At 40.5% G+C, this 12,732-nt stretch overlaps 1 protein-coding gene across 2 annotated transcripts in view; it reads right to left on the bottom strand.

Moving 5' to 3' along the window:
* The window catches only part of LOC119730339 (E3 ubiquitin-protein ligase E3D-like), a 33,931-nt gene that overhangs the window by 19,059 nt on the left and 2,140 nt on the right, over positions 1-12,732 (bottom strand). Inside the window, exons 2-7 of one of the 2 annotated variants that reach the window (XM_038203182.1) lie at positions 12,505-12,661; positions 11,986-12,155; positions 11,224-11,464; positions 9,645-9,705; positions 3,064-3,178; positions 2,585-2,696 (exon numbers count right to left, since the gene is read on the bottom strand). In XM_038203182.1, the coding sequence (XP_038059110.1) occupies positions 2,585-2,696; positions 3,064-3,178; positions 9,645-9,705; positions 11,224-11,464; positions 11,986-12,155; positions 12,505-12,661 (856 nt within the window). The remainder of the gene's footprint in view (positions 1-2,584; positions 2,697-3,063; positions 3,179-9,644; positions 9,706-11,223; positions 11,465-11,985; positions 12,156-12,504; positions 12,662-12,732) is intronic. The other variant, XM_038203184.1, reaches the window with a different exon arrangement.

Here is a 12,732-nt window from a genome sequence, read left to right as displayed (position 1 = left end):
GGGAGTGTGACCTAGCGGTAATAGGGTTCGTGACTCCTGATCAGAGGTTCAGGGGTTCGAATCCAGCTGCTGGTCGCCTGTTGCATCCTTTGGCAAGCCACTTCACCCCCTCTCTCGGCCCCAGGGGTATAAATGGGTACCGGCATTAGCTGGGGAGTAACCTGTGATTGACTGGCATCCCATCCAGGGGGAAAGAAATATTCTCAGTCGTCTCCTGTCAAGGAAACCGGAGATCAACGCCGACCTAATGGGCCATGACTTATGACAGACTTTACTTACATTTGGTATAACGATCCACGAAAGGTTAAATGAGAGGAAAACCAGAGTGGTAAAATCTCAAAAACACTAATCGAAAAAGATATACGGTGAGCATATTACGGCAATTCTCCGCCAAGACATCACTCTCTTGCACGAGAGTTTTAAATTTGGGAGTTTAAAGCTCGTTATCCAATTAGGCTCTGTTCCGATGGCAAATGAACTTGCAATCACTGGACACTAATCTACTTCGCAAGCTGGAGTGATGTTCAGGACGGATGTGATAAAACTTTGGATCGAGAAACAAACAAATGGTTTCTCATTTGACAGTGAACTTCGTCGTTTGATCCAATCAAGGTGGACAGCTTTAATCTGCAGAATCAATCCTGGATGACCCGATGTTAATTTTGGTGCATCTGAAGCGTGCAAGCAGCCTTCGGGTTTAAACTAACTACCATGAACTGTGTAATGAGGCAAGCATATACCGCAAACTTATCATTGATGCGTAGGGCATAAGCTCATCTGAATGCCACTCAAATATGTCAACAATAACAACTGGCGATGATGTACAATACCACCCGAGTGGTTCATTTTGCTTAATTGGTAGTAATCTAAATGATGATAACATCCGATGATGACTATCTCAACAATCACGCAAGCTAGTCCTGCATTCCCAGGCATGATTGCTAGGACGAATCTCAAATCCGTCAAGACAAGGCAAGCCTAGTAAAGCCGGTCTCAGAGCTCCCAAAATTATATTCAATTCGGGCGATTCACAATGCAATGCGCCACCAAGAGTTTGCCATGGAGAGTCCATTTTTCAAGTTTACGGTCGACAAGACATGGCCCATTTGAATGAGTGTCAGTAGGCATCTTGAGCTAATTTGATATAAATTGGGGCATAGCGTTCTGCCTCATTACAAAAAAACACCATATTGATAAAAAGAAAAGAACAGGGCAAACATATGCTCTAATCATACGCATACAAAACTACTGGCCGGAAAAACTAATAATTTCAAATGTCCCGCGCTACAAATTTGTCGACCATCTCCCACAATGCACTTGGAAAAATTAACTCTCGGTGGCAAACTCTTGGTGGCGCACTGGATTGTGAATAACCCAAATTGATTCTGAATGTCTATTCACTACGCATGTGGAATACACAATGGGCAGGATAAAGCCCATTATTGGGTGATCCTATACAATAGTACTGCCCAGCTCTCTTCATTAACCAAAGTCACAAGAGACGGTTAGTCAGTCAGTGAGATTAGTACAAAAAGGACGACAGTTTGGCCCTCTGGATGCTTCAGGGGAGTAGGCTATGATGTGAACAGTTAATTAAAGACTTGAATGCGATGGGCTTCGTGCATAAGTACCCCATCAACGACCAGAAAAGGAGAGTTGGGGATGACCTAGACTGGTTCCCGATCCATCCACTGCATATTTCGAACGTATCCAAAGATAATGGAGGCGGGGATTAGTCTTGAAGACCATCACAAGTTGAATTTGAATGTATTCGCGTGCCGATGACGCCTGACGCTCACGTGAAGACGCGGTGGCTAATAGCTTTGGCACATTCAGGAAGTCGTGCTTACTTCTCGCTCGAACCAATACACTACGTGCACGCTGTGTGTCCCGTCCACAGAGCTCTCAAAAGAGGTACAAACGCGCCCTCTTTTGTTGGCGCACGGAGCCCATAAGAAGGTTCAAAGGTTCAAAGTCTACACTTGGAAGACTGAGGTTGACGTATCTGGTTGACCGGCTGACATTCCATATCCTTCACTAACCAAGCATCATAAACCTTGAGGTTATGTTAATGGAACATGTTGAGCTTTGTGTTGTGGAACACAATTAATGCTACTAAATGGAAATGAGTCTACCACGGCTAAACCAAGGTTGGTATCTGTCCCTTGGAAAAGAAACCAATCTCGCAGTGAAATGTTTGTCTCTCCTCAAAATCATCAGCTCCCGAAGACTTGTAGACTGTAAAAATGAAATTTTGAAATAAAGTTTCCCTATATGCTACTAACTGAAAAAAGGGTGCTACCTTGATGTCTCCTAAAAATGTCAGCTCCCAAAGATTTACATACATAAACTGTTAAAAGTGATTTTTGATTGTCCAAATACATGTATGCTACTATTTAATACCGTGTTTGAATACTGTTCAACATCTACTTGAATACATATTAATAAAACAGTGGTTGAATTGTCTGTTGAAATGTTAAATCTGGTAACCCAAAACAAACTGGCCATTCACCTACCCCCCCCCCCCCCCGAAACATCAACTTAGATGCCTTGCGCTGAAGGGAAACACACATCGAACTCTTACCAGTAAATATGGCTGTCTGCTAGACTCCTCCTCCAGAATGAATTTAAACGTTGTGTTCATCTGAGACAATGAGGCTAGATGCTTGGCGAGGTAGAATTCGGTGTTATAAGAGCTGTGAAATGAAACAATGAACATATCTTCAATGTGTAACAACTTGACAACACCTATTCATAAGATGGAATTTTGCGTCGGAGTAATGTAAATCAAATTAGGTTTTGCCCTTCACCGACGTATAAACACTGTATACTCAGTGTGTTACTTCTAGAGCGAAAGTTGGAAAAAAATCACTGGGGTGGGACTCGAACCCAAGACCTCCTGCTTTCTAGTGCAGACGTCTTACCACTCGACCACCGACCTAACGGGATCGGTTGGCTGGTTCGAATCTGATGTTCATAGCAGGGGGTACCGCATTAACTATTCATAAGATGGAATTTTACGTCAGGGTGATGTGAAAACACCTGTCAAACTATCTCCCTTACTTGAATACATTCTTGGTTGCTGGATCCTCTCCTTGTGGTTGCATACGTATACTGTGCTTGAAGAGCTTCAGAGAGTGGACAGCTTGCCATTCCTCACCTTCACGTATATTGACATCTGAAGAAAAAGACAAGACGAGCCTGGCATTTAAAGCTGGGCCCACATATAGCGGGCACGTTTTCAATTCAACTGAACCAGAATCGCTTTTCACTGGAAGCTTCTAATTCATTAGCAGAAAGGTTGTGTTAGCTATTGCAGAACATTGTGCTAACCTTAATCCTAGCCGCCCTGAATCCTTCAAAATCCTCTTTGCCAAAGTGGAGGAATTTGGAGGATTGAGGTTACATGGCAAAAATGCGTCACTGATTATGTAGGATGCACATTGTCAAGGCCTAGGGCTGGACCTTGTGTTGTTTTTGCTCAGCCGTGCATAAATATAGGCCTGGATTATGCTTGAAATCCTCCGCACTGCTCCAGGATGTCACTGGCCAAGCCTCAACATACTGACAGTCATTCCGCAGGATTTTGCAGGATTCAGGCAGTGGTCATCCCTCCACGGACCATATTCAGGAAATAATGGATGAATTAGCAGGATTGAGGATAGAGATATGCTTGTTTTCCATGAGGCCAATTGGAGGATTGTGCAGGATTGAGGCTTCTTCCTAGCAAAAAAGGCCTAGGGAGTTAGGGTTAAACACTAGGCCTATTTCATGGTGTGGATATGCTTATGGTTTCGCGCATAGAGATATTCTAGTGCTACGTCACTGAGTTCAGGAACTTTGGTTAATCTGCACTCTGATGCCGTCTAAACGCAGTAGGTCTATTCTAGGGATACCCCCATGAAAATGCACAATGTGATTGATAACTTAATACCCCTGGTAGGGTGTGAACCCAATACATTTAGAGTGGAAGGTGTGAACACAACAATTCTGTCAACCCAACGCTACTCTCAACTCAATTCTCGCAGTTCCCCAGTGACAAATGCTTTTACACCTAGTATTGTGAAATAAGTTCTCTTCCTTTTCCAGTGGAATTAATCTCAAGGGAATATTTTCACCGAGAACAAAATACAAAAACTGTACAAAGTGAGCATAATTTATTTTTTGTTAGACCCCGGATATCAAAAAGACACATATTTCAACACCGGTCTCAAAGGCGTCCCGACAAAAATCCAATTAGTTTGGCAAAAATGGATTGCAACAACAAACACATTAAGCATCGGTCTGAAACACGGCAACACATTACAGAGAGCTAGGTTTATTTGTTATTATAGGTAGCACAGACTTCGCTGTAAAATAATAATTCCTAACAACTTCAATGAAATATGTTACCAAGCATGTAAACGGCAATTTATCAAGCAGACATAAAACTCTGATGTGCCACCGGTCACCAAAAACTGAGCATAAAGAAAGATTTGTTTCAGGGAATTCTGCAGAACAAGAGCTTTCTAACAGTATATAACACATGGGGGTTCTGAGTTCAGTAACAGAAATATAGACCTCCAACTAAATTGAAGTTACTAAAAGAAATTTGTGAGAAAATGCTTTTTAAAAATCTAGCTTTTGTATTGCGGTGAATGAATAGTCAACTAATAAATCATGATGGACATAGGTTTAAAAGAAGCTTCATAGTTTCTAACAAAAACAATTGGGGAATGTATAACTTGACTTTACCACTTGAAGTTCACCTGAAAACACAAAACGACCGCCCCTTCAACTTTTGGCAGAACTTTAATCTGGGGTTTTCCTTCCACCTCTAAAACTGTAATTTCTTCTTGTAGCCTTTTCTCTACTTTCTTCAGGCTTGTGAGCTACGGTGCCTAGGGTGCTTTTCAGGCCTGGTTTCATTCATTTCCCGAACATATCAATTTTATCTGCTAACGGCCATTAAAACAATGATTTTTTGGAGACGTGTTTTTGAATTAAAAAATGACATAAACATAAAGGTTAGAAGGATTTAAAGGGAATGTACATCATTGGCTTTTGCTGTAATTTTCAAAAATGAACTATTTGAAGGGTTAGTATAATAGATCAAAATATTGTTACACATGTTTGAAGTTTTGTGTTCGAAAATGCTGGAAAAACTAAGAAAAACAAAAATGTCCAAGGAGTCTTGTTCCCTGACCCCTCTAAAGGAGTGGATCAATTTATAGATGCCGGAAAACTGTTAAGTAAGGGGACCAGTCTATGCCTGCACCCGTGCATGAACATGTAACCAATACCAAACAAAATTTGGACTGAAATAAATGGTAAATTTGGAGCAGTAGTTGAACGATAGTTAGGTTTTTCCAACGGTGGTCGGCCGACCATCGTTGGAAATGTATACAAAATTACCATTTTCTTGAAATTGACTTCACTCCAGGTGCCATAATTTTACAGGATGTTTTAGACTGTCATTTACCAACATCCTAGTAAGGCATTTCATAAAAACTTGTTAGTTTTATTTTTCGATGTTAGCAAATGTTGTATTTTCCCTTTAATACTGCCTTTAATACAAATCATTAAATACTGGAGGTTCATCGCTTTACATACATATACATTGTGCATCCAGTTACTGAGCAGACTTTGGATGAGAAACACACAGTGTTTTCATATGTATTCTATTCAGGCAATACATCCGGCTTGCATGGCATACATCTGCAACACTTGCTAATGTGTTTGCCCAAAAGCAGTAACCTGGGGAATACAATTATGCAAATTATCGTGACTTTATGCAGACAGAATGAGCCAGTAGAGAATTATACACCATTCACTGTACTCTCTATTGATCGCAGGAGGAAAAACACATTATTATTTTTTAACAAACAGAAACAGATGGCAGAGTGTCATAGTTAATCCATCTCTGCCTTGAAAAGAATATTGTCATTCTGCCAAAGATGAGCGATTTTGAACTAATTTGCATTTATAATTTGATTTGTATCATATATGCATGCACAAAAGGAAACAGCGGTGGTCCCACAAGTTATCTTTGTAATTACTGAATAAAGGTACAGTGAGATTGAATCCGGTTGCTCTTTTGTGTTGTGTCCATTGGCAGGATATTTTACCCCGATTGCCTCTCTTTCCAAAAATATGATTTGATTTATATCATATGCCCCTCATAAAACAGAAGTAGCCTACAAGTTAGATTTAAAAAGAGCACAATCTCAGCACTGCTGCTGTGAAAACCGCATGCTGATACCATCTTTAGTTAAAAAATTATGGAAGACGGAACAGCAAGAGATGTGATGGAGTGATGTGATGAAGTGGCCCTATTTTGGCCTGTATCTCCAAATAGAAATTCCTGACAAACGACTCATTTAGCTTGATCGCATCACATTTAATCAGGTGATTCCTGAAAGCCATTTGCACTTCTTGTAAATGATTCCATTACAGGAAGTTGGGTTGTTGGAATGGGCTGGCATTCTGTCTTGAACAAATGCAAACATTACAGACTGCGATGGAGACTACCAACACCGACAAACAAGAACGGCAGCAGATGGGACAAAAGCAGATCAGTCTTAATTAGAATGGTAATCTTCATTAGCACAGCGAAATGACTAAGAAAAATCAATTAATTAACAAACGCTAAGTAAACAAAGTGCCTGCTTAAGCTTCTGGGTTTCATCGGTGTGAGTTTGAGAGATCATGGCCGAGTTGTACCTTGGTATAATTGGATTGATTAGGCAATGCAAATTGACATGTGAAACCGAGATAGATGTCCAACATCGATAGCAATCAAGCGGAGATTGGGAGGTACATGTCAACAGTAGGCCGGGAATGACCACAACGATGTTGACTTCAATTTCCTGGACTGACCATGGAGCTCTCCGGAATCCATTTGCATAAGTTGTAATTGAGTCAGTCACAAGATATCACAAGACATCACAAGTCAGTCACAAGTCGTCACAAGTCATTACAAGTCGTCACCAGTCGTCACCAGTCATCACAAGTCATCACAATTCATCACAAGTCATCACAAGTCACACACAAAATATCACAAGTCATCACAAGTCAATCAAAAGTCATCACAAGTCATCACAAGTCAGTCACAAGTCATCACAAGTCAGACACAAGTCATAACAAGTCAGTCACAAGTCAACACAAATCATTACAAGGCATCACAAGTCTTCAAAAGTCATCACAAGTCAATCAGAAGTCATCACAAGTCAGTCACAAGTCGTCACAAGTCATCACAAGCCATCACAAGTCATCACAAATCATCACACGTCAGACACAAGTCATCTAGTTTTGAGCCAAGTCTCATTTCAATTGTGATGCCTAGTGATTGTCTTAATTCTTTAAAAACTCAATCATATCTACAGGCATATTGTGAGATTTTTGAACTTTTACAGAACTTTATATGATTTTTTTTTAATATCTAATTTATTTAATTTAATTTTAATCATGATTTATTAATACCTAAGACAGTTTACCCATTCCAATTGGTGGAGAGCCCGTCTTGGTTTTAAATGGCTGAAATGGTTGAAGACATGGCTGGCTGGTCTTAAACACTTTTCCAGTGTCACATGAAATCCAATGCCAGCAGAGTTTTATTGGTTGAACGTTAACAATCCTCATGTGGCATGCGCAATACTACCAGTGAGTCAGTATTTCAAAGTCCTAAATTCACACTACACCGGTACACTTGCGTTATGCATGACACGTGCGTCAATCTCCATATAAGTTGTTTACCAGAGGGCCTTACTATTGTATAGCCAGACTGCTAGAGGGGTGTTTTGTTCATTGAAATCGTTAAAAAATAAATAATTTTTGACTTGTTTTGACTTTTGTACCGGAAAGTTAAAAAAAAAATTACCGGAAAAGATATTCATGAATGGAATAAACATGTACTTGGTCGGTATTAAACACTCTATTTAAGACCGTTTGGAGTCTGGATGTTGATAATTACCCTCGCCTTTGGCTCGAGTAATTATCAGCATCCAGACTCCATCCGGTCTTAAACAGAGTGTTTAACACCTCCCAATCACACATTTATTCCCTTATTCAAAATAATGATTTACATCAATGATTCAAATAAAATGATCTAAATCAAAGGACCCTCTCACTGAGAACCAGTTATACATTGTCCCAGAATCAAGTTCCAGAATACAATGTCCCAGAAAACCAGTTATACAATGTCCCAGAATCAAGTTCAAGACGGTTGAATTTAGTACATGTATGTAGTTCAACCATTTTAATTGAAGTTCATCAAACTCCGGTTAACTACAGTTGAGAGATAAATTCACCCATTCGCATCGTCAAAACTGCCTTAGTAAAATTGCAGTTGGCATGTGTAATACCGTGTCTGAGAAAACCAGGCCAACGTTACCGACTCTAATGTGAAAAACAGACTCTGAAACCGGAGGAGTGGAAATGCGATCAGCTTAATTACTGCCGTTACTTCGGACCCAGTTATTGATGTATTGTAATCTGTTTATCTACAAAAAAAGGTATGCAAGGTTTGGAGTAATTCTCTTGCTTTAAAGGGGCTTTAAATTTTGACTGGTTTTAGAGACACCTCACTGACTGACTGACTGACTATCAGTTGTGAACTACATGTAGACTGGTTACTTATCTCACTGAATGACTGTCACAAAACTTTAAACATGCCAATGTAACAATACATTGGCCTGAATGACTGTCGATTACGACTTAAAAGAGAATATATATATTCAACATTTGCTTTTGCTGTAATTTTCAGAAATGGAGGAATTCGGGGGTCAGTATTTTTAACAAGTTATTGTTACACTGGCATTTTTAAAATTTTGTGTTCATAGATGCTGGAGAAACCAAGTTAAAAAAAATATGTTCTTGTATTGTGATTCCCTGACTGTATTTCGGACAAAATGGAGCAATTTATAGACGTCGGGAATTGTCAGGTCAGGGAACCAGACTAGCTGGCTTGCACACGTTCATGGATTTGTAAGTGATTGGAAACAAAATGCGAACCATCTAAACTCGGTTAATCGGGGGCAGGATAAAACAAGCGTGAATGCACAATAAGCTCTGGCCGTCTTGCATGGAAGTCTTGCATAAAATCTATCAAAGTGATCCCTGCCAGAGCTGAATGGCACATATGGAACACCATACTTTAGATTTATACCTAAATTTATAGAGATTTATGATAAATATCACGACTATAACATCACTCACACATTTTGCCTCCATTTACAAACTTTTCGTAAACATCTTTCCTAATTGTTACAAATAATTTTTGGTATTAAGTATTTAATCATTTTTGGTTGCTTTTTTTTAAATTAAAATTTGGTTGTAATATTTTATAGGAAACTTAGGGGCGTAGGACTGACCGACCGCCAAGTGATACGAAGAAGCACCTGCCAGAGCTTAAAAACTTAAGTTATTTTTCCAACGATGGTCAGCCGACCATCGTTGGAAATTGATACAAAAATCTCCTTTTCTTTGAAATGACAGCACACCAGGTGCCATGATTTCACAGGATGCGTGAGACTATTATTCACTTACAGTCAAGTACGGTACTTTGTAAGAATTTGGTACTTTTGCTTTTTGATGTTTGCAAATGTTGTATATCACCTTTAACCAGACCAAAAAGAGTTGCAATCTACAGAGAATGAGATACATACCTGCTACGGCTTCACCAAGGGATGAACGGCATCTCCTACATAAAAGATGTAGTGTCTCACTCTGGAAATAAATTGGATAATAAATAACAAGTCATTATTGGGGCGCTGTGGTGCAATGGTTACGGTGTTGGACTCGTGTGCCGTGGTGCATGGGTTCAAATCCTGACCGTGGGAACATGGTGCTTGTGCTCTTGAGCAAGGCACTTTACAATTATTGCTTCGTCCTTCGGATGGGATGTAAAGCCGTAGGTCCCGTGTGTTGTGTAATGCACATTAAAGAACCCAGTAACACTTATCGCTAAGAGAAGGGGTTTGCCCCGGTGTTTCTGGCAGTGGCTGCAATGTGCGCCGCAGCACCTTGTACACCATTATAAGGTGCTACATAATGGGTCTCATATTACTCATAAACTTCATTTACCTGTTTTTAATAATAGACATAATTTCCAGTGCCTAGAGTACCTAATTGTTGGTAGATACGTGCGCTATATAAGACTCCATTATTATTATCACCTTTTATTGACCATTCTTGCTTCAATGCTGCAAACTCTTAACAACTGAGGGCGCAAGACCAATTTCATAGGTGTATTTTAGTACTGATAGTCACATCCAAGAAGAACCAAGTAGAACAAAGATAGGGCTGGGCATCGGAACCGGGTACCGAGTGCCCGACCACTGACGTCAGGAACCGGTTCCAGATTATGGGGTCGGGTACTCTTAACCGACTTTCCATATTACTTAGTAACTTCTCAGAAAGTTTTTAAAAAAATGGTTTTGGCTTTTATTCGTGGGGAATTTTCAAAATGAAAACCAGGCTACATGGAATTAACCAAAACAGATTTCACAGTTATGTGCATTTTAACGCACATTATAAATGTCCGTCGCGACTGATGTAAACAACCACGTTTTTTTTTTTTTCTCGGGAACGGTAAAACAGTCTTTAAAACAGGATAAGTAAAGCAATCCAAAACATGAAAGTTTTTGGAATTTCAGGCCATAATGCTCCTTTACCCCTAACTCCCTAGCGTCTTTTACTAGGAACTGGACCAAGTCCATCAAAATCCATCAATCACTGTGTGCGAATACAAAACTGTACATGACATAATGGAATCCACCACTGACGCACTGGTTGACATTCATGGACTTGCTACACATGGCTTTTATCACAATAGCAGTACAGGAAGCTAGGCAAAATCAATCGGATACCCCTAGCACTGCTTCAGGCCATAAGGCCCAAGTCCATCATACTCCATCAATATTTAGTCACACCAGGGGCCCAAAAAATTGCTTAGCACAAAAAAAGTCTGGCTTATAAAAGCAGGTTACCAGCCAAAACTCCAAGTGATGTATAGGCCTATTGCTCGTGATTAGTATTCAGCTGTTGTTTGCTTAGCAGGAAAAATCGCATGGAGTCTTGGCTGGTAACCTGCTTTTATACTAAGCCAGACTTTGTTGTGCTAAGCAAATTTTTGTGCTGAGCAGAGTCGTGAAATTGGGCCAAGGCCTTCTGGACCAAGTCCCCCAAAACCCACCAAAATGGGGGGATGGATTTTGATGGAGTTGGGGTGGTAAGGATAAATACCTTCTCTGCCGCTACACCACAGCTCCTTTGTTTTCCCTTTTGCGACGTGAGCAGTACAGCGTCCTTGCAAAGCATGCTGGGATGCAACAGGAAGTACAGATTTCCCACAAGGCAATCTCTTTCCTGTGGTCTCAGCGACCGATTGGCAAACGTCCGGGTTCCTTCGTTACCATGGCAGCACCAGGTTTCGGACATCTCTCGCCAATTTTCCGACGGAAGGGGCAGAACCCTGTCAAAAATGCTGCAATACAACAAAAATAAATAAATTGAATTTGAGGATAAATTTCAAATTTTTCTCTCCAATCTAATTTTTTTTGGATCTGAAAACCTAGATTAGCAATAGTGCTGTGCACTATCAAATAATTTGGTATTCGATTATTGGACCTTGGATTTGATCGAGTATTTGTATATTCGGCCACTAATACATGTATTTTTCAATTCAGATTGCGGACCAGCTAATCCTCGACAGATTTAAAGATGTAAATTACAGGTAATATTCCCCAAAGCTGCTCTCAAATCATGAGTGAAAAGTGGCTGTCCACAGAAAATGTGGCATTTTGACGAGGAATAAAACCTCTCAACTTACAGTATACGAATAAAATTACATCACAGACAATTTATGTCATCTTCTCGAGAAAGCTCACAATTTTTCGAATATTGTATTTGGTTAATACAATAAATACTATTTCGATATTCTGTGGATGATTGGATAGTCTTTTGATTATTGGAATTTTGGTATATGTTCAGCACAGCCGTACTTACCAAGGATTGGTCGCAACTTTGCCACTGCAGACTCCGCACACCACGACACAAGCTGTGCTCCTCAAGAAATCAAGCTCTTCTTTCTCTCTCGCTTCATCCTGCTCAAGCTGGTTCCCTGCTTCCCTGGTCCCCGCCAACTGTAGCCTCATGTGAAGGCCTTCATCCTCCACCTGTAAATGGAGGGGGTAAGATTTGGACAGTCAATATTAAAGTCCCGAACCAATATGGCCCATCAGGCCCGTGATTATATCCGGTTTCCGATAGAATGCCAGTCCATCGCAGGTTACTCCCCAGCTAATGCCATTATACCACTACCCATATATAGTATACTCCTGGCTGAAGAGATGCAGGTTGGGGTGCGGTGGCTTGCCCAAGGACACAACATTACGCACATCACACGCATCTACAATAACAGCATCTTGACGTACATGCCATGTAGCTAGGGATCACGATGCTACAAGTAGCAACATTAGCAATGTTGCAGACCTAGGAATTTCGTGGACAAAATGCATCACTCACCCAATTCAGGCCGTTGCAGGTTTTAGGCAGGATCCTGATCGGAGCTAAAGAGAAGACACTGCGGCAGTCATCGGATGAAGTCACAAAGTGCAGCGTCTCCGGGTGAATCTCTACCTGCACTCTGCCGGGGTTCTGCGTTTCTGACCTTTCTGGCCTGCTGGATTGAACGACAAATGAACGAGAAATTTTGCACAGTATTCAAATACCATAATTCCAGTTCAATTACTC

The sequence above is a fragment of the Patiria miniata genome, unplaced genomic scaffold (assembly GCF_015706575.1).
Source record: "Patiria miniata isolate m_02_andy unplaced genomic scaffold, ASM1570657v1 HiC_scaffold_22, whole genome shotgun sequence".
In the NCBI taxonomy this organism is placed as follows: Eukaryota; Metazoa; Echinodermata; class Asteroidea; order Valvatida; family Asterinidae; genus Patiria; species Patiria miniata.
Note: the sequence above shows the minus strand (reverse complement) of the source record. Positions and strands in the feature narration are given on the sequence as shown.